The sequence below is a fragment of the Biomphalaria glabrata genome, chromosome 1 (genome assembly GCF_947242115.1).
Source record: "Biomphalaria glabrata chromosome 1, xgBioGlab47.1, whole genome shotgun sequence".
Taxonomy (NCBI): Eukaryota; Metazoa; Mollusca; class Gastropoda; family Planorbidae; genus Biomphalaria; species Biomphalaria glabrata.
In genome coordinates, this window is record NC_074711.1 from 10,514,589 (window position 1) to 10,538,194 (window position 23,606).

General features: G+C 32.6%; 2 protein-coding genes across 3 annotated transcripts in view; one reads left to right on the forward strand and one right to left on the reverse strand.

Annotated features, from left to right (window-relative positions):
• Window positions 1-391: 391 nt before the first annotated feature.
• LOC106072888 (SAP domain-containing ribonucleoprotein-like) lies at window positions 392-8,429 on the reverse strand. 2 transcript variants are annotated; one of them, XM_013233350.2, is made up of 10 exons: window positions 8,305-8,429; window positions 5,902-5,992; window positions 5,717-5,769; window positions 5,250-5,392; window positions 5,004-5,079; window positions 4,721-4,791; window positions 4,543-4,600; window positions 3,881-3,952; window positions 2,794-2,904; window positions 392-710 (listed from the first exon to the last, which is right to left on the reverse strand). In XM_013233350.2, exons 1-10 carry the CDS (start codon window positions 8,338-8,340, stop codon window positions 666-668), a joined length of 756 nt encoding a protein of 251 aa, XP_013088804.2. In that variant the 5' UTR covers window positions 8,341-8,429; the 3' UTR covers window positions 392-665. The 2 variants fall into 2 exon arrangements, with proteins under 2 accessions (XP_013088804.2, XP_013088795.2); XM_013233341.2 differs by having other exon boundaries at window positions 5,896-5,992; window positions 8,305-8,388.
• Window positions 8,430-8,591: 162 nt separating this feature from the next.
• Window positions 8,592-23,606, forward strand: part of LOC106072714 (phosphatidylinositide phosphatase SAC2-like) — a 159,723-nt gene continuing 144,708 nt past the window's right edge. Inside the window, exons 1-9 of the mRNA XM_056021373.1 lie at window positions 8,592-8,776; window positions 12,208-12,288; window positions 12,960-13,099; window positions 13,586-13,714; window positions 14,397-14,441; window positions 15,880-16,059; window positions 16,624-16,810; window positions 17,443-17,510; window positions 17,696-17,807. Of these exons, the coding sequence (XP_055877348.1) occupies window positions 8,680-8,776; window positions 12,208-12,288; window positions 12,960-13,099; window positions 13,586-13,714; window positions 14,397-14,441; window positions 15,880-16,059; window positions 16,624-16,810; window positions 17,443-17,510; window positions 17,696-17,807 (1,039 nt within the window). The 5' untranslated portion in view covers window positions 8,592-8,679. The remainder of the gene's footprint in view (window positions 8,777-12,207; window positions 12,289-12,959; window positions 13,100-13,585; window positions 13,715-14,396; window positions 14,442-15,879; window positions 16,060-16,623; window positions 16,811-17,442; window positions 17,511-17,695; window positions 17,808-23,606) is intronic.

Below are 23,606 nucleotides of genomic sequence, written 5' to 3' on the forward strand. Positions count from 1 at the left end.
TATAGTTTCTATTAGTACATACAGTACTTTAGGGCAACATGTGACTCTTCTGTTGGCCCTGAATAATAACTCAAAATAGTTTGAAAAAAATATGCCCACCAGTTAATGCCCTTGTACAAGACCTATGTCTCAAGTCTAATTGAAACAATGTGTCCGAAGACCCATTTGTTTTTGAAATGTGAGGGTATGTTTTTATACTGACTTTCAGTCCATATGTAAATTAAATACATGACTATTGCCAGGTTTAATGTTAAAGAAATAATTTTCACTTGTATAATTGTCAAATTTAGCTACATTTATGCACTTTAGTCTTAATAAGATAAGGTATCACATCCAAAAATAAGAGCTTAAACTAGGCAGCCATAAAAGTTAGACTTAACATATAAACATACAAGTTTCAACTAATGAGTTTATTTACTTATGCATTTATTTATACATCAGATTCTATCAATATATCAAAGGCAAGGTCATTAAAAATCAGTGTTTCAGTTATGATAACAGAAAAAAATGCAAATGGTATCTCTTAGACGTGACTACTAAAGAAATGAAAATGCTAAAACAAAATGAATGGTTTAGGTACACCAATGTGTGTCATTAAAATCATCATATTGGTCAGATGGTCAAAGTAAAAAAAAACTCATGCAATGAAACTAAGAACTAGAGTATTATGTAGTAAGTCCAAATCTTTCAGCTCTTTTTTTCTTTTTGGCCTGCAAAATAAAAAATAAAACAAACAAGTTTATAAACTAGAAATGCATTACTTAAAAATACTATTTCCTTACCGCAATAGAGTTTAGTTTTTAATTGAATGTTAAATGTATAAATCATATAATTATATGATCAGACCTGCCTACCTAAAAAAAGTCCAAATGTGTAACTAAATCATATTTAAAAGCAAAATAACATTATATTTAGATCTAGATACATATTAAAGAAGACAATTTCCTTTTTAAGTAATACAGGCCATCAAATCTGTAACACAACTGCCACTAGTAATTTTAGAATATAGATCTACATAAATAATCTATTAATCTAGTAAATCTAGTAGTTGCAGAGCTCTAGAGATATCTAAAATCTAAATCTACCCAACTAATACATTAATTTATATTTATTTCTAATATTATAGTAATAGAGATCTGGTTTATATTGTCTATACTCTGGATACCAGAATTGCCAGAAAAGACAAGTAGAACAAAGCTAGCTGCTATATATGTCAATGTAGGACTATATATAAAGATCATAATCTTAGCCTAAATTATATAAATTAGATCTCCTAGATCTCTAGTGGTTTGACTCCTAGATTAGATTTACTATTTAATTATTTAGATCTAAATCTACAACTTCTAACTAGATCTAGATTGTCTAGATTTAGAAGCTTTAGAATAGATTAGATGTCATGATTAGATCTAAATCTAGATCTATATGAGATGATATCTAGATCTGGACTCTATAGAGTGTTACCGATTCCGTGGATACGCAACAAACGTAGGCCTACTCAAAACTTTCCTAGGACTACCTTCAACCTTGATCTAAGAATTTAGATCTAGATGTTATAGATCTAAATCATACTAGATCTAGAATGTTGAGAATTGTAACGTTATGTCTAGCTAGACTATTGGGTTGTAGTGCAGACTCTAGATCTATTCCTAAAGGCCCTATAATAAGTAATCTAGATGATTAGATATCTAGATCTACAACGTGTTTTGAATCGATAGCGCTTTGATATATTTTTTTTATTCAAAATGAATACAGGAATCAGGGATTCTTTTTTGCATTCAACTTTTTAAAAATTCCAAAATAATTAATTTCTACTAATCTAATAAACTTACAAAAAAGTCATGGTGTAGCAGCTAATTGAACGGTACCAACCCGCCACTCCCTCACCCTCGCGTTCTTCATTTCTAGACTAGATCTACATGTAAATCTAATTGCTATCATGAACCAATCAAAGTATAGATCTGGGCACTATGTGTTCACCCCACCTTTTCTGTCCCACCCACCAGTTTGGCTTAGCGCGACCTCCGTGACCGCTTGTAAGCTAGCCTAGAGAGGGAAAAAAAAAGGATACGAAACGCGTAACGCGGCGGGTTAAATTCGTATTTGCATACTAGCGGTCATTTTTGGGAGATTTTGCGTAACGGTAGGCAGGTCTGTATGATGATACCCAAATAATATTCTTTTAGATCTAAGCTCTGCTTGAACTGAAGCAAAATCAATTTTTGTTGGTTGATGATAAAAAAAAAAGTTTTTAGATGGTAGTGTTAGCCACAGATTCTTTTCCTCAATTCATGTGCATATGCCTATCTAACCAATAGTCCACAAGCTATCTGTAATGAGCATCCTTGACTGAGGACAAGGATGTAGTACAGATATCAACAGGAAGGGTGAGGCAGATTTAGATGGCGACTGACTACAAATCCACTCCCTTTGACCTCATTGAAATGTGTACCCATTCGTACTTCTTTTCTATTTGAAGACTGTAAATGATTTTTGTAAACATTTGAATTTCTTTTCACTTGATCTGCATTATCTTAAACACTCTGTCAATTAGAAGGGTTAGGATTGAAATGAAAATACTAAAGCATATTAAATTAGCACACCAATCAATTCAAAAGTTTTAGGTTTCAGGTATGCTGTGTTGAATGTAGGCTGCAGATTTGATACAATACTCTTATGATAATCCTGAAGTCATATTATTATAAGCAATACAATCGCCGTACAATTCTCAAGCAACAAGAGGCAAGTGCTTATAGAAAAAAACAACAACTTTCTTTTAATGTGGGTACCACTCACCTCTGATTCTGGATCTGAGGAAGTGACAGTTATTGGTCTTTTTGTTGCTGCCATTGTGTTGGTAGTGCCAAACCTTTCTCCTCGCTTCTTTTTCTTTTCTTCTTCTTCAGACTAAGGACAGAGAAACAAAAATACAATTTAAAAATTGATTCATAAAATAAAAAAAAATTCTCGTCTTTATCTGCAAATGCTTCTTATGTCAGTCACAATACAAGTTTTTGTGTGGAATTCAACCCAGTAACAACTAACATGATCAAGCTGGGTAAGGAATATTTCTGGGAACAATATGGTTATCCTAGCATCCTACTATTTGCAAAACCTTATTGTTGGAAAATTTGATGTTGCCACATAATTCTCAGGATGCAAAATAGAAACATATGAGGTCCAAAGTTCTATGTTTCTGTTCAGTTTCTTGTCCCAGTTCAGGCTGCCCTATTGGAGATACTGTTGGGATTCTCTACTGAGATATTTAAAAGCATGCAAGCATTAAATGAAGTTCTGTGCCATGAACACATAGAACTGGGATCAATATAAAGGGCTGTAAAGTTAGTTGCTGTAGTTAGCTTAACAATGAGTTTTTTCCATACAGTGAATTGACCAGAGTTATTAAAATATATAAATTTAGATCAATGTGAACAATCCTAAGAAAGAATTCCTTCTCTACAGTGTCTATTAATTCAAATAGTTATCACAGAAATGTTTTTGTACCCAGAGCCACACAGCAACTCAATAGAAAAATTCAACTCATCAATTTACAGCAACTAACTTTGTTATTCAAACTACATGCCTTTATATTGAGCCAAGATCTACATGTTTAAAACAAATAACATTAAAATGCCTATAACCAGACACTCTCACAAATATTGTTTATCAAGTCTATTAGTCCAGACAGTCAGTATGTCAGTAATAGTCCCACTGCAGGTCACTAATGTCAATCTGTTAACACACGCCTGTATATTTTTCATCAATACTGTTAGAAAAGTTGCTCATTGTAACTTTAAAAAAAAACAAAAACAAAACAAACAAAAAACTTTAGTATAAGAATGCATTAATGAAAACAACAACTGACAACAGCAATGACAAATACCTTTGAAAGAGATGTAGCCACCACAGTACCAAATCTATCTGCTCTTTTCTTTAATTTATCTAGTTCATCTCCCTAAGAGACAAAAAAAAAAAAGTAAGAACTACTCAAGTTCATTTTATGAATTGTTTCATAATATGAAAAATGATATTTTGTTACCTTATTTTTTCAGTCAGTCAGTTTCAAGAAATGTTATTCTAAGTGAGAGTAGAACATTGGTATGTAAAGGTCGCCAACATACAGACTACTCATAGTATTAATATAATAATCTATAACATTTTGGTGGCTATCCTGAATACATATTCATTGATCATTGGTAAATATATCAGAAACATAAAGGATAGGCATACACTTGGTTTCAATAGTAAAAGACTAATAACAGACATAAAGTTAAAAACAAAACAAAGACAGCATTGAGCTCTTGGACAATGAGTAATATAAGAGAAAAGCTTGAAGCATGGTAGACAGTATGTTCCAATCCACAACTTCTTGCAGTTGCTGTTGCTATAAAAATTAATATTACAAACCTTCAATAATAATTTGGTACTTTTGTTAAATGTCTTTACCGGAAGGGAAACATTTCAGTTGTTTAATGAAATACTTGTACAAACAAATACTGGGTTTAGAAATATCAAATCTGAAATGAGTTAATTAGAATAACTTACTGTTACTTTGGTCTCGGTCTTGCTTGTTACTGTTGAATTAGTTTCTGTTGAACCAAACCTATGAACAAACAGATTGATTGGTTGATAAAAAAAATTAAATTAAGCAAACTTCAACAGTCACATTAAATCAGTAAAATAAGAATTTAAAAGCATTATGTTGTTGACTAACGACACTGACCTCAATGCCCTCATCTCTTTCTTGGCGTCAGTTGACACCACACCAAACTTGCTGGCTCGTAACTTCAATCTCTAGGTGATGACATTAAATTGATAGAAGTTTAGGATTAACTAAGTATAATTGAGAATTAATATTCTAAATGGATATTATATTAAAAGAAAAATGTATGTAAAATATCTAAAGCTTTGTTCTTAAAATGAAAATATAAATTGTAATAAAGAAAATACCAATTGAAAACAATATAAATAAATAATAATGTATATATTGTATACAAGAAATTCACCTCTTCGGTAGAGAGTTTAGAAATTTCTGTTGGTTTGGCTGGCTGTTTAGTTTCCTCGGCTCCAGCTACATCTTTGCTGTAGTTGGTAACAAAAAAAAACACCACCATTGTACGTTTTTACATTGATTTACACATTACAATTAAATTTGTCAATCCTTATAGTTGAAACTGGTAAATTCTCGTTATTTAATTGTACTTAGAGCAGCTTTAAATAAATATATAACTTTAAAAACAAAAAATATTCACTTCTCTGACTCTCCATTTGAGGGAACAGTTTCTGCTTTCTGGTCTGGTTTAGTTGCTTTAACAGTAACTGCAGCCTTTGCTGGTACAGCAGGTTCTGGTTTTGTCTCTTCATTTTTGACAGGGTCTACAGGGTCGTCATTGAGCTGAGCATTGCAAGAAAGTTTTTACAAAATAAAAGAAATATGTCAACTATTTAATATTTTTAAACAATTATTATTAAAAACTTCATAACAATCCTATTAATAGGAACTAAAACACTTGAATTATAATATATATAATGAGTGCAGCAGACTTTCTAATTTATGTTCAAGGTGATACCTTTCAATGACTGATCATTTGCATCATAATCTTATAATAATATAATATTTATCTACATTTGTAAATCTTTTAAAACTGACATTACAGCAATAGTTGTAACACCTTTTAAACTATTGTAAAATATACACTTATCTACAACAAATACATACAATGTCATCTATGTTGTTAATACTGTCATCAATTGTGCTATCTTGAGCTTCAGCTAATGAAAAAAAAAAATCTTTGAATGAGATCTATATTTTCTTATTAATGATTCAAGCTTTATTAATTTATAACTAAGGTTCACTGAAAAGTACATGATTGATTAAATAAATGACTGAATTAGTACCTGTACCCAATGCTTCTGCAAGACGTTTGAGTAAATCTGACTTTGTTCCAGAGACTGGAAGACCCTTTTCCTTCAATAATTGCTTTAATTCAGGCACCTGGTAAATAATATTAGCACATTGACCTCACATACAAATAATAGGATTAATTAATAATTAAACAAATTCACAGAGGTAGATTAAAAGGTTTACAGTATGAAATTTTTTCAAACTCATAACAAAAGATTCACAAAGATCTATTTCATGGACAGGATGAATTATACTCGGTGTGGTGGCTAAATGGTAGGGTCCAGGTTAGAATCTCAGTGAAGAGTTAGGTATTTTTAATTTCACAAGTTTTAGGTTTTAGTTTGATTACACCCAACTCTTATGGGGTACCTGAATTTAGTTGGGGAAAATAAAGGCAATTGGTCATTGTGCTGGCCACAAGATACCCTCGGTTAACTGTCAGTCATAGATACAGATATAATCTTTACATAACCTGCCTCTATGGATCACAAAATCTGAAAGGGGTACTTTACTTTTTAATGAATAATATAGTTGACTCTTGATAGTCCAACAGTTAAAGGACTGTCATTAGATTACCAAAGGTTGCCTGCACTTAATAAAATTTAACCATACATGTCAAGAAAATTCTATTTACGATGTATCAATATGTAATGATGTAATAAGATATTCTCTTAAACTGTCAAGGGTATAGAAATTAAGACTGTAAATGGAAAAGAAAAATTTATTGATCTAAAAGTTACAAAACATAGGAATCTATGATTTGGGCTTTTACAGATTCTTCCAAGGAGCTTTTTATGAATCCCCGCTGAAATCTTAGGTGGAGCAAATAACGAATGTTTGCCATCATCTATTCTAGTATTTTAATTCCCGGATTCTTTGAATAGATTCTTCATTAGCAACGTTGAGCGGATAAGAAATGACATGCCATCCCTTTCATCACACACTGTACCGAGTTACAATTTAATAATAATAATTATTATAATATGTAAAATGAATGGGTGTGTGTGGTTATAGTTAAGATTGCAAAATTGTAACCCTAACATCCCCCCCCCCCCCAAAATGTTAAAAGTAATTGCATCTCTTTAGTTTATATTATATATAGATATAATATAGAATAGATAGGTTACATTACATTCACTAGACTGTGCCAGATTTGCTTAGGTTGGGCTTGGCTAGATTAGATACTAATTGGCTAAGCCAGCCTTTATCTAATAAAGACTAGAGACTATTGACAAGACAATACATTATCATTATGACCTGGTTGGATAGATAGGTGAGTGTGTATGTTGCCTGGATGGATCGCTGTGCACTCTGTATGACAGTGTGTGTGACCAGTTTGATGGATATATGTGACATGTGTGGCTTGGATAAGGATATAGATGAATTAGATCTCATCAAATCAGATTGGAGTAGATTGGATTTGATCAATCAAACTTTTTTTTTATAAAGAGCAGCTGCAAAGGCTCAGTCTCAGTGTATGATGCTTCAAAGAGTCTTTTTTTTCTTTTACTTTTAGCACCTGGTTGATCAATAATTGAATAATTGTTAACCATCTTCTCTGAGGCCTGCACACTCAGTTGACTTAAAATTTATACAAAAAAAAAAAGGGGGGGGGGGAATGTTATGTTGATAATTTCTATTAAAAAAAAATATTTTTTTTGGAAACTATAAAATAAAGTTAAACTAAAGTAAAGAGAGGAGAGAGTAAAACTAAACTAAGACTTGAGTCACTTGGAATTAGAGCTAGAGTAACTTAGACTTAGAGCAAGAGAGAGTCACTAAGACTTAGTCTTAGTAAGAGTCTTAACTCTTAGTAGAGTGTCTACTAAGACTAAGAGTAAGACAAAGTGAAAGATGAAAGATTGAGGTCTAGAAAAAATAAAGATTAGAAGGAATGAAAAAATCCATCAACCAGCTGATCCATTAAAAAAGTTAATTGCTAGTCCAGTTTATATTTAGATTCTAGACCAAATTCTATGTCAATGTCTAGATAACATGAACATGTAAACTTTATTTTATTTTATTAGTAATTTAGTTTATACAGTATCTTCCTTGGACTTAGAGTAACTTCAACTTGGACTTAGAGAGAGTTTAGTGTCTAAACTAAACTTAGCTCTAGTCACTCTACGTGACTCTAGTAGTAGTTACTAGATCTACTACTACTAGTTAGTTACCCAAGTTAGTACTACTAGAGGTTACTAGAGACTAGATCTAGTTAAATCTAGTAGTTGTGTCTTGTGTAGACAAAGATAATTATAATATGAAAAAAATCAATCAACCAGCTGATCCATTAAAAAAGTTATTAGCTAGTCCAGTTTATATTTAGATTCTAGACCAAATTCTATGTCTAGAAAACATGTAAACTTTATTTTATTAGTAATTTAGTTTATACAGTATCTTACTTTCATTTTCTTGTATTCCTCCATGAGTTCGGCCATCTTGAATTTAGTGTTCAGATTGGGAGTACCTATTAAATAAATAAGAAATTTATTACATTAATATATATTCAAATATTGTCATAACTTAGAGTGTTTAAATTATTTTATGATATTAAAAATATAAGATAAACAAAGAAAATGTGTATTAGTGTTAATAAAAATCTAAATAAATGTAGAACTATAATTTTATATTAAAGGTTTAGATTATTATGTCATTTTTTACTGCTTAAACTCGCACATATCAACATAGACAAATATTGTTACTCTTCCTTATTTTGGTGATGAGGGTTTGTTGACATTAACTTAGCACCACACTCTACAGATGTTTTTCCATAGAGAATGGAACTTTATCACACAGATTTACATTACATTCTTTGGGATAATAATTTTAGTCTCTGGTGTAATAGATCCAACGGAAAGCTAGAGCCTAAAAAAGGTAACCATTAAAATAACTAGTAAATCATGAGAAGAACAAGAAGAAGAGTAATTCTAAATTCAGTAAACTGTTAATAAGTTAATATTATTATTTTATTAGTATTATAGTTATAAATAAATGTTATAATAAGTTATACTATAGTAAATGATAAATCTGTTCTTATCATATCTTATCTTATATAATACAGACGTTACTTCAAAAAAGAAGATGATTACGCCCTACGCGTCATGCATTCAATCTTTGAAAACTGTTGTCAGTATTGTTCAGTTGTTGTCAATCATTATAAAATCATTATTAATCATTTAATGCTAATGACGCTAATGTTACTAAATCCAGATCTATGTAAATTGAATTTTTAATCTCTGTAAGTGTTGATTGTTGGCCTCCTAAGTCCTTGTCATCCTTATCCCTACCTAGATAGATCTAAATATTAATCATGAAAACTTTTCCTAAATATTAATATTAATCATGAAAACTTTTCGATATGTTTGAGTTTAATGAAGAGTGGCAAGACCAAAGCAGTGGTTTTTTTTTTTCAGAGTATTTTCTTATCCAACTCGTGGATGGCCATACTGGCTAATCCAGACTAATAAACCCTCTGGTGTAGGGGAAGCTTACTCTAGTTAAAGGGAAACTCTGATGCTTTTGACAATTTTTTATATAATATGTGTTTTGATTTACAGATAATAAATGTATTATTCTCTTTTTTAAATTTGCAGTAGTAACTTAGTAATTGATGTTTTTCTTGTGTAATTTTCCTGCGCATTCAAAACGATCAGATTTTCACCGGGTTTCTATGTGATGTCACACTAACCTAAAAATTTAATCTATTGACTTATTGTATAACGGGAGACCATACAGTAAAGTTTACATTCTTGTAAAAGAAATATATCCTCGTCTATGCAATTAGATGTAGATCTTGTAATCAAATAACAAAAAGCGTGTTGAAAGTAGATTTATATTGATGACTAACCACGGCAGTGTGCATTTTCTCGCCTGACCACTCAACACACACAAATACTATTGCTTGGTTGTCTTGTCATGACCGACTACACATGGTCTAGATTAGCCTTACACTGACCAGTTTGTTAGAATCAGTCAGACACATGATCTATTTACGTTTTAGGACAGGGAGGGGCTTAGATGAAAATGTTACTTTTTTTCTCGAGTTGGTTATCCTAATGCTTTTAGATCTCTCTCTATATATATAACTGTACCATAGCTCTGGACTAGGCCATCACTAAGCCTAACAGCTACTGTAAGAATGAAGCAATACGATTGGTTAAATGTAGTTTCTCTGTCAGTATTGTTGAGGGAAGTGATGTCTGACTGAGCTAAAAACAAAATCTCCAAGAACCCCCTTTTTTTTTATATGTCAAGAATTTACTGACTAATTTATTAAATATAAATGTATCTAAGCATTTAAATACAAAATGGTAAAATGTTTACTCTATTATTAAAACTTTTTACTCAGAATTTAAATATGTCAATAACTCAAATTTGAAAAACCATCAGAGTTTCCCATTAACCTTTCCGTCATTAACATTTCTGCCTGGCACAATGCTTGAGCCATTTACCATGGCCAATAGTAGTATGAGTCAGTTGCTAAGTAAGTGTGACTGATGTCCTAAAAGCATTTATAGCTAGTCGAGTGCTTATATCTACTACTGCTTCAAACATTAACATTATTTACATTGTTAGACAAACCACCTATATCTAATTTTAAAAACATTATAATTACAAATCTATAGCAATATAATCTAGTTTATCTATTTTGATCATAAACCAGCACTTTTCCTGAAAAAAAAGGGATTATTCTGCTAAGGCCATTGTCTTTGTATTTGATTTGTATAATACTTGACTCTAATTTAAAAAAAAAACAACTAGAAGAGTAGAACATCTGACCTAACTGACCTTTAAATTTTTTTAAATTTTTGATTTGCTGATTGTAACCCTTGTTAGGGCATTACCTGGGAATCTTTCACTAAAGATTATTTTTTTTTTACCCTAGCATGCTTTATAGAGAGGCTGTAATTTGGAAGATTCAACTTTATTTTGATAGTAATGGTTTAAAAACAAAGAAAAATTAATTTCTTTGCTAAAAGCTACTAAAGAGCAATTAATTATGTCCCCAGTTTCTGTAGCAAATGGTTTTATGGGTGTTATTTTGTCTGGGCAGTCCCCAACTACCATTTCTTTATCCATCAAAGACCTTATAGGTGTGTAAATTTTATCTGGATCATGTCATGAATTTTGATGTGGCAAGCATGCAATTGCAATTAAATGTAAAACAAATCCAGATATCTCATCACAGATTTTAATCCTAGCCTCTCAGATCAGCAGTTGAGTGTTTAGTCACACTTCTACCTGTACCAGTATTTAATGAAAACCAATGAAATGTGCTAGGTTGCCAATTACCAAGTCCTAAGTTAATGTTGTTTGGTTCCAGGGTGGTGATTTTAAAGTATAGTTCACTTTTCAGACTTTGCGATCTATAGGGCAGATGGCATTAAAAAGAAAAGAGTTGGGTGGACTCTGGGGACTCTAAAAATTTTCTAAACTTCTAAGGCAAACGTTTGTGTCCCTTTGCAGAAAAGGTCTCTAGCTTAACAGTAAAAAAAAAAAAAAAAAAAAGTGGCTAGAAAAATAGAAAGCTCACTTTGGAGCTTCTTGTTTTATTTGTAAAAAAAAATTATTTAAAACATATAATATGCATGTTGTTTTCTTTATTGGTATCTAGGAATATTTTGCTGCAAATATACCTAGTAATTAATTTTGTCTACAATACACAAAAAAGCATTTCTCGTATCATTTTCCTTATATGATTGGCAAAATTAGTCTTCTGTATTAAATTAAGGAAATAAAATCTAGTAAAAATTCCTAATTACTTTGCAATCTATACATCTTCCCTTTAAAGCTTTGGTCATCAACCCTTTTACCAAGTACCATCAATCTTAATTTGACATATCTTTTCCACTCAATCAACACCAGTGGCTCTCTGCTTAAAGTGTTATACCCTATTTAATAAAAATTTTTTTAAATATGTAAAGGCAGCTATAAAATCATTGTAGCTAGTCTGGTGTCTGATTCTTAAAAATATTGCAAGGTTGAAAGTGACAAGGCTACAGGAGGATGACTGTTGGGCGAGCATAAATAATAAAAAAAATATACATGTATATATATCTATAGATCTCAGAAAAGAATAATTAAAAAGTGAACCTTATTAACTGATTCCCAAATGACTATCACTTACATACTTTGGTAATTGAACTATTTATAACAGGATTATCAAATGACCAAAACATTGATATTTTTATTTTATTTTAAGGCAACTATTTTGTGTTATAATTTTTTTTTTGATTAATTTGTTATTTAACTTACTACTGTAAAAACAACTTTGAATTTCAATCTTTCTATTATACACAATCTAGGTGATGAGCTCTACAATGCCTGGAATCCAGTATATGTTGGTCAAGTCTATGGACTAGTAGGAAAAGTAAAGCTACACCCTGGTATGTTGTTTACATAGTGAATAGATTTCTTTCTCATCAACATTAAATCAGTCCTCACAGATTTATCTCTTTCTCAGAAAAATTATTTTATTAGTTAGTAAGTAAGTAAAGTTCCTCTTTCAGACTATGTGATCTATAGGGCAGGTGATGTAAAGGACATCTGTTTCTGTGGCCCACAGTTAACGATGATCATATGACCAGCACAAAATCCAACCGCCTTTACTTTTCCCCAACTAATGTCAGGTACCCATTAGAGCTGGGTGGACTCAGAGATGCTTTAAGATCCTGAAACTTAAAACCCAGTCTTCACAAGGAATTGAACCCGGGACCCCCAGTTTGGAAGCCAATCGCTTTACCCCTCAGCCACTGTGACTCTATTCTTTCATTAAGCATTCAGTAAATATATATACATTTCATTATTTAAATAGTTTTGCGATGAAAATTGAAGTCTAACTGTAATGCTAATTAAAATTAACTCTCTTTGCTAATGTAACAGTATTGATAACAGACATACGGGTGTGTGTAAACTGTTTGACTTATAAGGGGGACCATTTATGACAGACTGGCTGTACTAATACAGTTGAGGATGGCATGACTGAAATGAAAGTAAACACCTTAAAAACATTACCACTATAGTTAAAAAGTTTTTTTTTTTTTTGTTGTTGTTGCAGATTCAGAATGGCGCCTTCTTCTCATCAAACAACGAAGTGATGTATGCAAAATAGCTGGCAATGCTAATATTTATAAAGTTAAAAAAATAGTTGTCCTACCTCTGACAGTAACAGACAACACTGCAGACTTGGATCTCGAGGTAACTGCTTGCTTCTCTAGTGCAGTGTTTCCCAAAATTTTTCCTTAACAGAACACTTCACACATTTGGAGTTAAATGTGGTGGCCTACTAGTTAATTATTCCAGTAGTTCATGGAACACTTATCTATGCCTCGTGGAACACAGTTTGAGAAACTCTGATCTAGTGGATAAAGATTAATTCATAACGTTTGCTACATATTCCTTTCTCACAAATTTCTTACTTTGTCTACATCCCTCATTTCCTTTTAAACCTGAAAAATTATATTAAGCTTAATGTTTTTTTTTTTTTTTTTTTTTTTTTTTTAAACATTTATTTGTAGGGTTTATTTTATTAAAATTCTTTTCCTTGTAACCATTTGTCTACATCCCTCATTTCCTTTTAAACCTGAAAAATTATATTAAGCTTAATGTTTTTTTTTTGTTTTTTTTTAAACATTTATTTGTAGGGTTTATTTTATTAAAATTCTTTTCCTTGTAACCATTTAGTTCAGCCAGAAACCTCACTTTGGAAATAAAAAATCTGAGAAAACAGGTCAGTCAAGTGAAGCACAGATTTCTCTGCGAGGCACTTGGAATACATTAAAAACAGCAGCAGAGAATGTGAAATCTAAAAAGGTTACAATTTGTATACATTTCTAAATTCCTTTTTTTTTTTTTTTGCTATGTACTTTATTAAGTAGATGACTTATTTTTAGTATGGCAATAATGTTAGAATTTGTTTACAAAGCTAATATCAACTCACCCTGTCTGTTTGTCTGGTAAAATATTTTTTCTCCTGTTTCCCATTCTTGGATCCAGTTAAAACCTAGCACAATTATTAATTTAATTTCACAAGGCATGAATCAATAAAAAATGAACAATTAGTTAATTAATTGCTGATGATTAATTATTTTGTTTGATTTTGAAAAAAGGTAAATAAATGCTTCTTAATGAGATGTGAATGTATATGGATTTAGTCCCCTTATTATGTTCTGACACTCTTTTTCTCCCACTTCCCATTCTCCACTCAAGTTGAAATTTTGCATGATTATTTATAGTCGATTATAAATTTTTTTTTATATAACAGAAAGGGATCTAAACCCCATACTTTTCAGATAAATGGCAGTACTTAGCGGTTCCTTGCTTTGTTTTTAAAAAGTATTCTTTGTTTCTACTTACACTTTACTTGTCAGTGTAATAAAGAGGCAATTTAAAAAAAAAAATGTAAAGTAGGAATAGTATATTAAAAAAATATTTGTTAAAACTACATTTAATTTTTAGCATTTTAAACACATGTCTTTTTCTATTCTTTAATCAGAAAGAAATAAAAGATAAGGAAAAATTTGAGAAAAGAATTCTTGAGGTAAGTGTGTTATTTCTTGCAGTAAAAATGTAATTATATTTGTTCATACCATTAACAAAGAGTCAGTCTAGCATTAAAGTTTAATCATGAGGACTTACGATAATTTATTTGTCCAGAGAAATGGAAATTCCATTTGACTACAATAAAGGCTTAGATACTTAATTTAAATTTAAAAAAAACTAATATAATTAGTCAGTATTGAACTATAACAGCTTATAAAAAAATGGAATGTTCTTAAAACTTTAGACTTAAATTGTGTGTTTTAAAATACTGGGATAGTCCACCTAACAGCTAAATGCATTATTGGGGAATATTTCTCCTAAATTAATTAATTACTTTCTTATCAATGAGCATTGTTTAAATTAGATGAAAACAGCTCAGCTAGCCACTTTTACAAAAATACACCAGAGAAGAGATCACAAATTATGATTCACTGTCATTACATGACTTCTGCTGACAAACTGAAATTATCAACCCCATTAAATTCAATTGATTGTACATCTTCAGAAGTATCTCTTAGAGTTGACTCCCTTAGACTTTTAAAGTTTGATTTTAATGAAAGCAGTTAAGTTTTGGATTCAGAGTTGTTGTTTTTTTCTCCTAGGTGGGTGGCCAAACTGGCTAATGAACCCCTCCAGCCTGAAACTTTCTGGTTTAGGGACAAATTTAAATAGTAGTTACCCCTTCTGTCATTATTAAAATTGGCTGAGACACTCAAGAAATCCAATAGTTAGATAAGTCAGATGCTAAATCTTTTAATGTGAAAATCTCAATAAACTATTTATGAATAAGCCATTTCTTTTCTTAATATTTTTGGGAGAGGCACAACCCCTCTCTCGGATTCTGCTTAGTAATAATAATAATTATAAGGCTAGTCTTCGAGTCCGAAGATCAGTGAGGAATGCAGTATTTCCCGTGGCTGCGCAGTCCCAGCTGTGACCTACATATTAAGCCACATCCAGGGTAAGCATAACCATTGTCCGCAGGTGATCGATTTAGATTTTCTTTTCGCCGACTGCGTTTGTCCTCGGCTGCAGATTTTCTTTTGGTCTCACATTTGCTTTAGATAATAACTGAATAACTTTTTTCATAAACTTGATGACCATCAATCAAATGGAAATTAAAAATGGTTTTAGTTTTAGCATACAGTAGAGATAATTAGATAATAGAAATGGTTAGTCAGGCTTGAGATGCTGATGGTCATGACAAGCTACCATGGAGTATAGAAACTTGTTTTTGTACACTACCATATGACTCAATGTTCTCTGAAATAAAAATACTCATTTTAATAGGCAACATTGCTTTGATATGATGATCTTTGATTGATAAAAAAAAACAAAAACATTTTTTAATATGCTTTTTAGGCTATTTGAAATTAAATGTTTACATTAAACATATTTTATTATTCTGTATATGTTTTATTGATGATTGATTCCAGGAGCTTCTGAAGATGTACAACGAGTCCGGCTACTTCTATTACAGTGATGACTTTGATGTGACAAACTCCTTACAGCGCCAGAATAGCCCAAACTATGATAAAACTTTGCCCTTGTGGAAGAGAGCTGATGAGAGATTCTTCTGGAACAAACACATGCTTCTGGAACTAATGGAAACTAATGTAATTGGAAGTTAATCCACTTGATAATTTAATTATCTCCCTTGAATAAGAAAAGAAAAAGGTAGTCTTCTTGAAGGACATGTCATTCTGTGGTTATTTATTGCTTTCTGTCAGGATTTTATTTTTATTTTGATTGTATTAAATATTAAAAAAAAAATGTTTTCATGTTTTAAAAATTCATTTTCATTCATTAACATTTTAGAAGACTGAACAGTGTAAAGATAGGTAACTCTTTACTATATTATTGGACTATTTCCCTTGTACCATTCCACTGCCAGTACTCATATTGGTATTAAAAGTGCCTAAATCTGTCTGTTTTTAGCATTTTAAATTGCTTATTTTATCTTGTAAATTACAGACATTTCTTCAAAGAAGAAGATAATTTAACAATTAAAAGCTTGTTTGAAAAATAAATCATAGAAAGCTTTTTTTTTCTAACAAATTTAATGTTTTAATGAGGAGAATCTCAGAAACAAGTGCAAATGTAAAACAGAGTGAGTGTGGCATCAATTTTCTAGTGCTTATCCACTTTTTATTCAATTCTCGTATTGGTAACCATTGCAGGACCCCCTGGCTGATCACTGGATGACCCCAATAATTCAAGGCTTTGTTCAGATGGAGACTTGCATTATGGACTTTGATGAAGACCGCAAAAGTGATATGTCCAGCTCAGTTGACTTTCCTAGTCGTAGACTGGATCCCCTTGGGTACAACATAAGCATAATCTCTAGACGAAGTAGGCATAGGGCAGGTCAGTAGCTTGCAACCTATCGCTTTTAAATGTAATGGTAATTCATAAAAGCTGCCCGGTGACTAATCTATATGAAAATTGGAATACCTGTAAGAGATAGTGAATCTCAGCAAATGAAATTAAATAGAAAGTCTTGATCTATGTGATAGTTTTTGCATAAGTATTCCTAAGAAAAGAGAAGATCCTATTGAAATGTAAGATACTATTGGCATTATTTGTACCTCCAATGATATTATGGTGATTTACAAAAACATGACCACAATATATTGCTTTAAAAACTGTTCTCAATATTAGTTGACTTAAACTAAAATATAACGTCTCTATACAAAACCAGCTTGGATCAACTGGCATCAGCTTTGAATTTTTTTTGGTTTTAAATCTTAATATATAATAGATGTAATAAATAATCAAATACTAATACATTTATTAAAAAAATGTAGAGTAAAAGTTAAACAGAAATGTGGAATCATTATAACATCTCTGAAGACATGCTCAGACATACAAATATCATCATTTCTTGGTAAATTTATTTGTTCACAAAATTGTAGCTATACCTACACTAATAGCATTTCAACAGAGACTGTCTACTCAAAGGGTTGAAATAAAAAAAAAAGTTGTTTTGTTTTCTATAGGAACAAGATCAAGAAAACGGGGTATTAATGACCACGGAGCATGCGCCAATTATGTGGAGACAGAACAGGTACTGAATACAGAAAAAACTTATGATGCTAAGTTTCTTTTTGATAAATGCCCTTTAATTCACTCTGGTGTAAGTTGTCAACCTCTAAAGATTTAAAAAAAAAAGACTTTTTTTTTTGTTGCAGATTCAGAATGGTGCCTTCTTTTCTTGTATTTTACTTTGATTTTTGTTTTTTAATCCTATAGATAATTGAATTTAGTCCACACCTAGCATCCTTTGTACAAGTTCGAGGCTCCATTCCAGTCTTCTGGAGTCAGACAGGGTTCAAGTACCGCCCACCTCCTAGACTTGATAAAGGTAGGAAGTTTGATGATTGTAGATCAGTTTCAGCTTCCTGTTTGAAAGATTCCACTGTTCAGAGGGAAAACATTTTGTATTTGAATGTTTTAAAACTCTGTTAGAGCTCAATGATGATGAGCAAATAGAAACTATTTATTTGCATTGTAGTTCAGTGTAGTTCAAAGCAGTCTGTGGGTGAGCATTATCTGATGTCTCACATTCACTCACCTCTTCATCATTCTCATATCTCATGTTAATAGAAGTCCTTTAAGTATTGTAATTTTTTGTTTGTTTGTTTCAAACCTTAGACTCACAAGTCCATATATGCTTCTTTCATTTTGATTTAAAACCTTAGACTCACAAGTCCATATATGCTTCTTCTTTCATTTTGTTTCAAACCATTGACTCACAAGTCCATATATGCTTTTTCTTTCATTTTGTTTCAAACCATTGACTCACAAGTCCATTTATGCTTCTTCTTTCATTTTGTATCAAACCATTGACTCACAAGTCCATATATGCTTCTTCTTTCATTTTGTTTCAAACCATTGACTCACAAGTCCATATATGCTTCTTCTTTCATTTTGTTTCAAACCATTGACTCACAAGTCCATATTTGCTTCTTCTTTCATTTTGTATCAAACCATTGACTCACAAGTCCATATATGCTTTTTCTTTCATTTTATTTTCTTTACCTTTACTTCCAGTACTGTGCCATAATCATGTACCACATCAACACATTTTCACTTCATTCTTAACAGCTTGAAGAGTTTCATTTTTTTTTCTCTCCTGTTTTGTCATGAAACTCTGCTTTTAAATTCACTCAGATTTTCTAGTGTGTGATTTGATTGAGCTGAGTTTTGTTTGGTTTTAAATGTAAAGACAGCTCTTCCCAGATGCTCCCTTTTCTCCCACAATACCTCAAAAGATTTTGGACCTGAGCGTTCTGAGCCTTAGGAGTATGGAAGACTTGCTATTGTGTAGTAAAAACACAATGATCGAAAATTATGTTAATACTTTGGTTGAGAGGTGGTTTATTATGAACATTTTTTTTCTTTGATGAATTAGTTATGAACTCCCCCCCCCCCCCCTTGTTTATGATATGACAAATTTAATGATAAGTTCCCTCAAGGCAAAGAGAATATTTTATATGTCCTCCTATGTGTGTATGAAGATATATGGGGCCCCAATCCTCTTACAGCACTCCCCCCCCCTTCCCAAACACATGTCTATATCTATATACATTGAACATGACTTAGACTTCACATGCTGGACCATTGTTTCACCTGGTTTAGCCCGTCAGTCGAGACGGAGGTTTTCCGGGGTGTGGCCGCTGTAGCATGCTGACAACTGCTTGGAGCTAAAGGTGAGAGCTGAGCTCTGAGTGGAGACCAAGGTCAATGAGTCGTCCAGGGAGCCTAACTGCCCAGTTGACAGAGGTACTCCTCCACTTACAGAACCCCATAGACCCCAACGTGATATGATATCATAGAAATGGGCTACACAAACATGATAATACTTATCAATATTAAGATGGACTCTTATTCTCTTGGATCATTATTTAGTGCGGGATTTTAAAAAAAACAACACAATTTTGTTTTCTTTCACCCTAACTGTAACCTCAAGAAAATTACAAAAAAACTTACAGGACATCTCTGTATTTCATAGTTAGTGTCACACTAGATCAATTCTATATTTGTGTTTGGTTCTAATTGTTTTGTTTGAGTTTATTTTGCCAGCTCTTCCCGCTTGTCCTCGGGTAGAAATAACTTAAGAATCATTGATTGTTTTATATAGGTCGGAGAACTCCGCATTTGTGGAGGAGGAAAGGGGGCGGCATCTAGAGGGGCTTAGATGTTGGAGACTGCATCTCTATATTTAGAACTGTTAAGTTGTTCAATCGATTTGGCTCTACAGTGAAATCACCTTTCCATCTCCAGGAGACTTAAAAAAAAGATGGCCGGCCGAGAGTCGTACGTCTATATCTTAAGGCATTAACAACGGTGTCATTAAAGCTGCATCCACGGGCATCTACTGGTGGGAGTTTGAGGGGGGACAAAAACAAAACAAAACCACGTGGCATTTGAGAACAAGCGGGTTGAAGCTAAGACGATCTTCGCTTTTTGTGCTCGATATGGGGAAATGATCAGTCTGAGCGTAGTCTATTACCTTGTAAACGTTAGATGATAAAACATAGGAATGTATGGTAGGCCTATGTTATTGCAACTAATGTCGGACTTACAGGCGAGCTCGTAATACTTTGTAGTAAAACAAAATAATATGGACTGGGACATGTAAAACTAGAACCTTCATTATAAAGATTCCAGAGCAGCTCAATGTAATCAACAGTTAATATATAGTCTGTTGGAATAATGTGTAGTCTATAAAATGTTTAGATTTTAGCTTAATACTAGATCTATGTAGCTTATTATAACCCTATTGTTTGTAATATTTTTGTATGCCAAGTTGTTTGTTGATAATTTGTAACATATTTCAATAGCATATATACATGTGTGATACCTATTTCACGGATTCAATCCATCTCTATTGTATTTATTTTTTTGGTTTCCTTCTTGCCTTAAAACTAACCATTTGAGACCTTACGATCTATAGGCATTTACTTGCCCCAACTATTGTCAGATACCCGTTTGAATCAGCTGGACTCAGGGGCATCCTAAAAATCCCGTAATTCTGAGTCCTAGTCTTAACAAGTTTTGAACCCGAGACCTCTCAGTCTGGATGGAAGCCAAGCGCTTTACCACTGTGTCACCGTGGTTCTTTCTTAGTGCCTTGGATCCAGTGGCGTAGCTAGGGATATGGGGGGGGGGGGGGTCCGGTGGACTTGACCTCTTTAGGGATCCCTGCATTTTGATATTCGACATCATTACATGAGATAATGGCGTAATATTTAATGTAAAAACAGATGTTGGGCACTCATTTGGGGCCCCCTCTTTAGTGGACCCCTCTTCCCCACCCTAGATACGCCACTGCTTGTATCCTAAATATTTGACTAACTTTGTAACTTCTTGGTTTGTACTTTGATTCTTGAAATGTGTCTTATTATTAACACTATTTTTCGTTCACGTAAGGAATGAGCTGAACTTGTTCGTGTTCCGAGACCTAGCGGCCGAATCTCATTGGTCATTTTGTAGTGCATTAGTCACCAGATACTGGACACTGGTACAAATCCATTTTTTATGTTCTGCCAATATTGAATTACACTGTGTCTTATCTGTGCAGACATGGTCGTCTGCTTCTGTCGCTGTCCGTGGAATGCCTGGAGTTTGGACTCGTCAATAAAACAAACATTTGTTTCAAAGTTCTGTCCGTACTGGGACATTTCCCGTGAGATCACCATTCACATCAAAGTGAAATATTGTCTACTTTTGTAGAGCTCGCTTGCGTGAATGAGTTTGTGCTTCTCTCTCCGTGTATGTGTGTGTGTCTGTGTGTGTGTGCGCGCATGGTTGTGTAAGTATGTGGTTTATAGCATGCGACATAAGGGACAAAACTGTCTTATAATATATAATTTGTCACAAGATAGTTATATTACATTTGTTTTTGTGATTCACCCTCTATGCTACGATACATGAGACGATCAGGCTCAATGAACGCTTTCTTTGCTCTATTCATGCAGATATGCGCTACGGATCTTTACAGACCATTCTATTTCTAGTGTACAGAGTATGAAACATAATTATTGAAGATTTTCATCCTTAGAGGCAATTCCATAAATAGCAACGTTTTGGGTGTATCCGGTTTAAAAATAAAGGAAGTATATAATAATTATATATATAACTAGCCTGGCATTACCCGCGGCCTGCGGGTCTAAGTTTGTGTTTACTAATGTAGTTGATTGGATTTAGATGTATGTTAAATTTAGCTAATGATCCTTTCACGTTATTTCTCTTTCGCTACGAAAATAAAATTAGTTTTGCGAAAATGGGTTTACCCGTGGCGATACATTCATATCTATTAAAAACGAAAAGAGCGATAGCTTTGTTAAATGATTGGGATTATAAAGTGAACAATTAAACGAAATAATTGTAGTACGCGATTCATGAATGAATATAGATCTAGGCCTATCTCAACTCGGCTTCGCAGCTTTCGTAAACGAATGCAGTCTATTAAAAATGCTTTAGAAAACCAAATTTGAATGTTTATTTGATCAAAATATGAAATGAATGGACTATAATTAGTATGTTCATGTGTTAAAGTATAAAACTATCTGTGCGAAGAGAAGTTTTATCATCTTAGAGTTGAATTAGAGTTTTAGATCTAGGGATGCGATTATAAAGTAAACAATTAAATGAATTAATTTTTAGTAAGCGATTCATTACCGTATTGTCTAATGAAAGAATGTTCGTCAGGAAATCTGTAGTCACAGATATAACGAACTAATTAATGCAAAAAATGCTTTTGAAACACAAAATTGAAGGTTAATTTTATTATATAATAAAATCAATGGATCTTCTTTTGTATTTTCAAGTGTCAAAGTAAAAACTATCTGCGCAAAGTGTATTTCTTAAAATTAGATCTAGGTCTAAATCCTTTCGATCTTTTCTCATGTCAACATTGTAGACATGGCCTAGATCCATAAAATACTATAGCTTTAATAGAGTCGGACAATTTTTTTTTTTAGGGTCTTAAGTTTGTTTTAGGGCTACAATACATACACTAAGGCAGTGATTCCCAAAGTGGTCTATATAGACCCCCAGGGGTCTACGAAGACCTCCAAGGGGTCTACGAAAGTAAAAAACTAAATTGGGGGTCCATGAGATGTCCACGGGGGTCTACGATAAGAGATTTCATTTAAGCACATTTAATGTTCACATTCCACTAATGTAATTATTGCATACACTAATATATGATTTGTACCTTCGTTAATCCTTTAAATATTTATCCTGCTATTCAAATGAAAAATTGTTGTAATCAATTTCAATACTTATTTAAATAGCTTAATTTTGTCTACATGTAACTAATATTTAGAACAAAAAAAAAAAGAAATGTAGACAGTACAGCATTATTTATTTAAAAATAAAATTGGGATTCATTCCTTCCTTGTCGAACAAGCCTAAGTGACCTTTTTTATGACGATATGAACCAGGTTCGATGGAAGATCATCCGAGACAATGCTACCCTGACAAAAATAAAGATTTTAAAAACTTTCGAACACTCAAAGTTCAAAATAGACCCGCAAAATCATAGTTCGACATCATATTGAGAAGATGGTGGTTTGTGAGAGTCTTACAAGATTTCTTTTCTTATAAAATACGGAAAAATGCAAAGGTCAAACATTGATTCTACCAGCCGTTTTGCACAAACCTACATCTGTTATTATTAAAAGAATTTCTTTAAGCAACAATACAGTTCAAGGTCGCTTCGGTGGCATGAGTTATAAAATTAAAAGCTTCTTATGTAAATCTTTACAAGATACATAAATTTAGTTTGGTCTGACAAGGTGTAGCGCTGTGTGCTACAAACTGTCTAATGGTCACCATCTCATCTCATCTATGCCCTTTAGTCCCTTCTGGACATAGGTTACCAACCAGCTTCCTCCAGGCATCTCGGTTCTGGGCGAGTCTCTCCAACTGTCGCCACGTCTTGCCCATCTGCTTCCAGATCGCAGAGACCTGGTGAACCACCATCACCACCATGAAAAAAAATCCAGGTATTCATCAATACCTGCCTGATGAAAATTCTTATGATTCGCTGGCCAGACAAGATTTTGAATGAGGAACTGTGGCAAAGAACAAAGCAGCAGCCCACTGAAGTAGATATCCTTCAGAGACGCTGGAGATGGATAGTTCACACCCT

Bases quoted from the DNA above. Each gene is read 5' to 3' on its own strand.
- LOC106072888 (XM_013233341.2), bottom strand. From the start codon at position 8,340: ATGGCCGAACTCATGGAGGAATACAAGAAAATGAAA. The intron at 5,770-5,895 runs GTACTAATTCAG...TTTTTTCATTAG, and splicing joins TGCAGAAGCATTGGGTACAG to CTGAAGCTCAAGATAGCACA. The intron at 4,601-4,720 runs GTCAGTGTCGTT...GTTTGTTCATAG, and splicing joins AAAGAGATGAGGGCATTGAG to GTTTGGTTCAACAGAAACTA.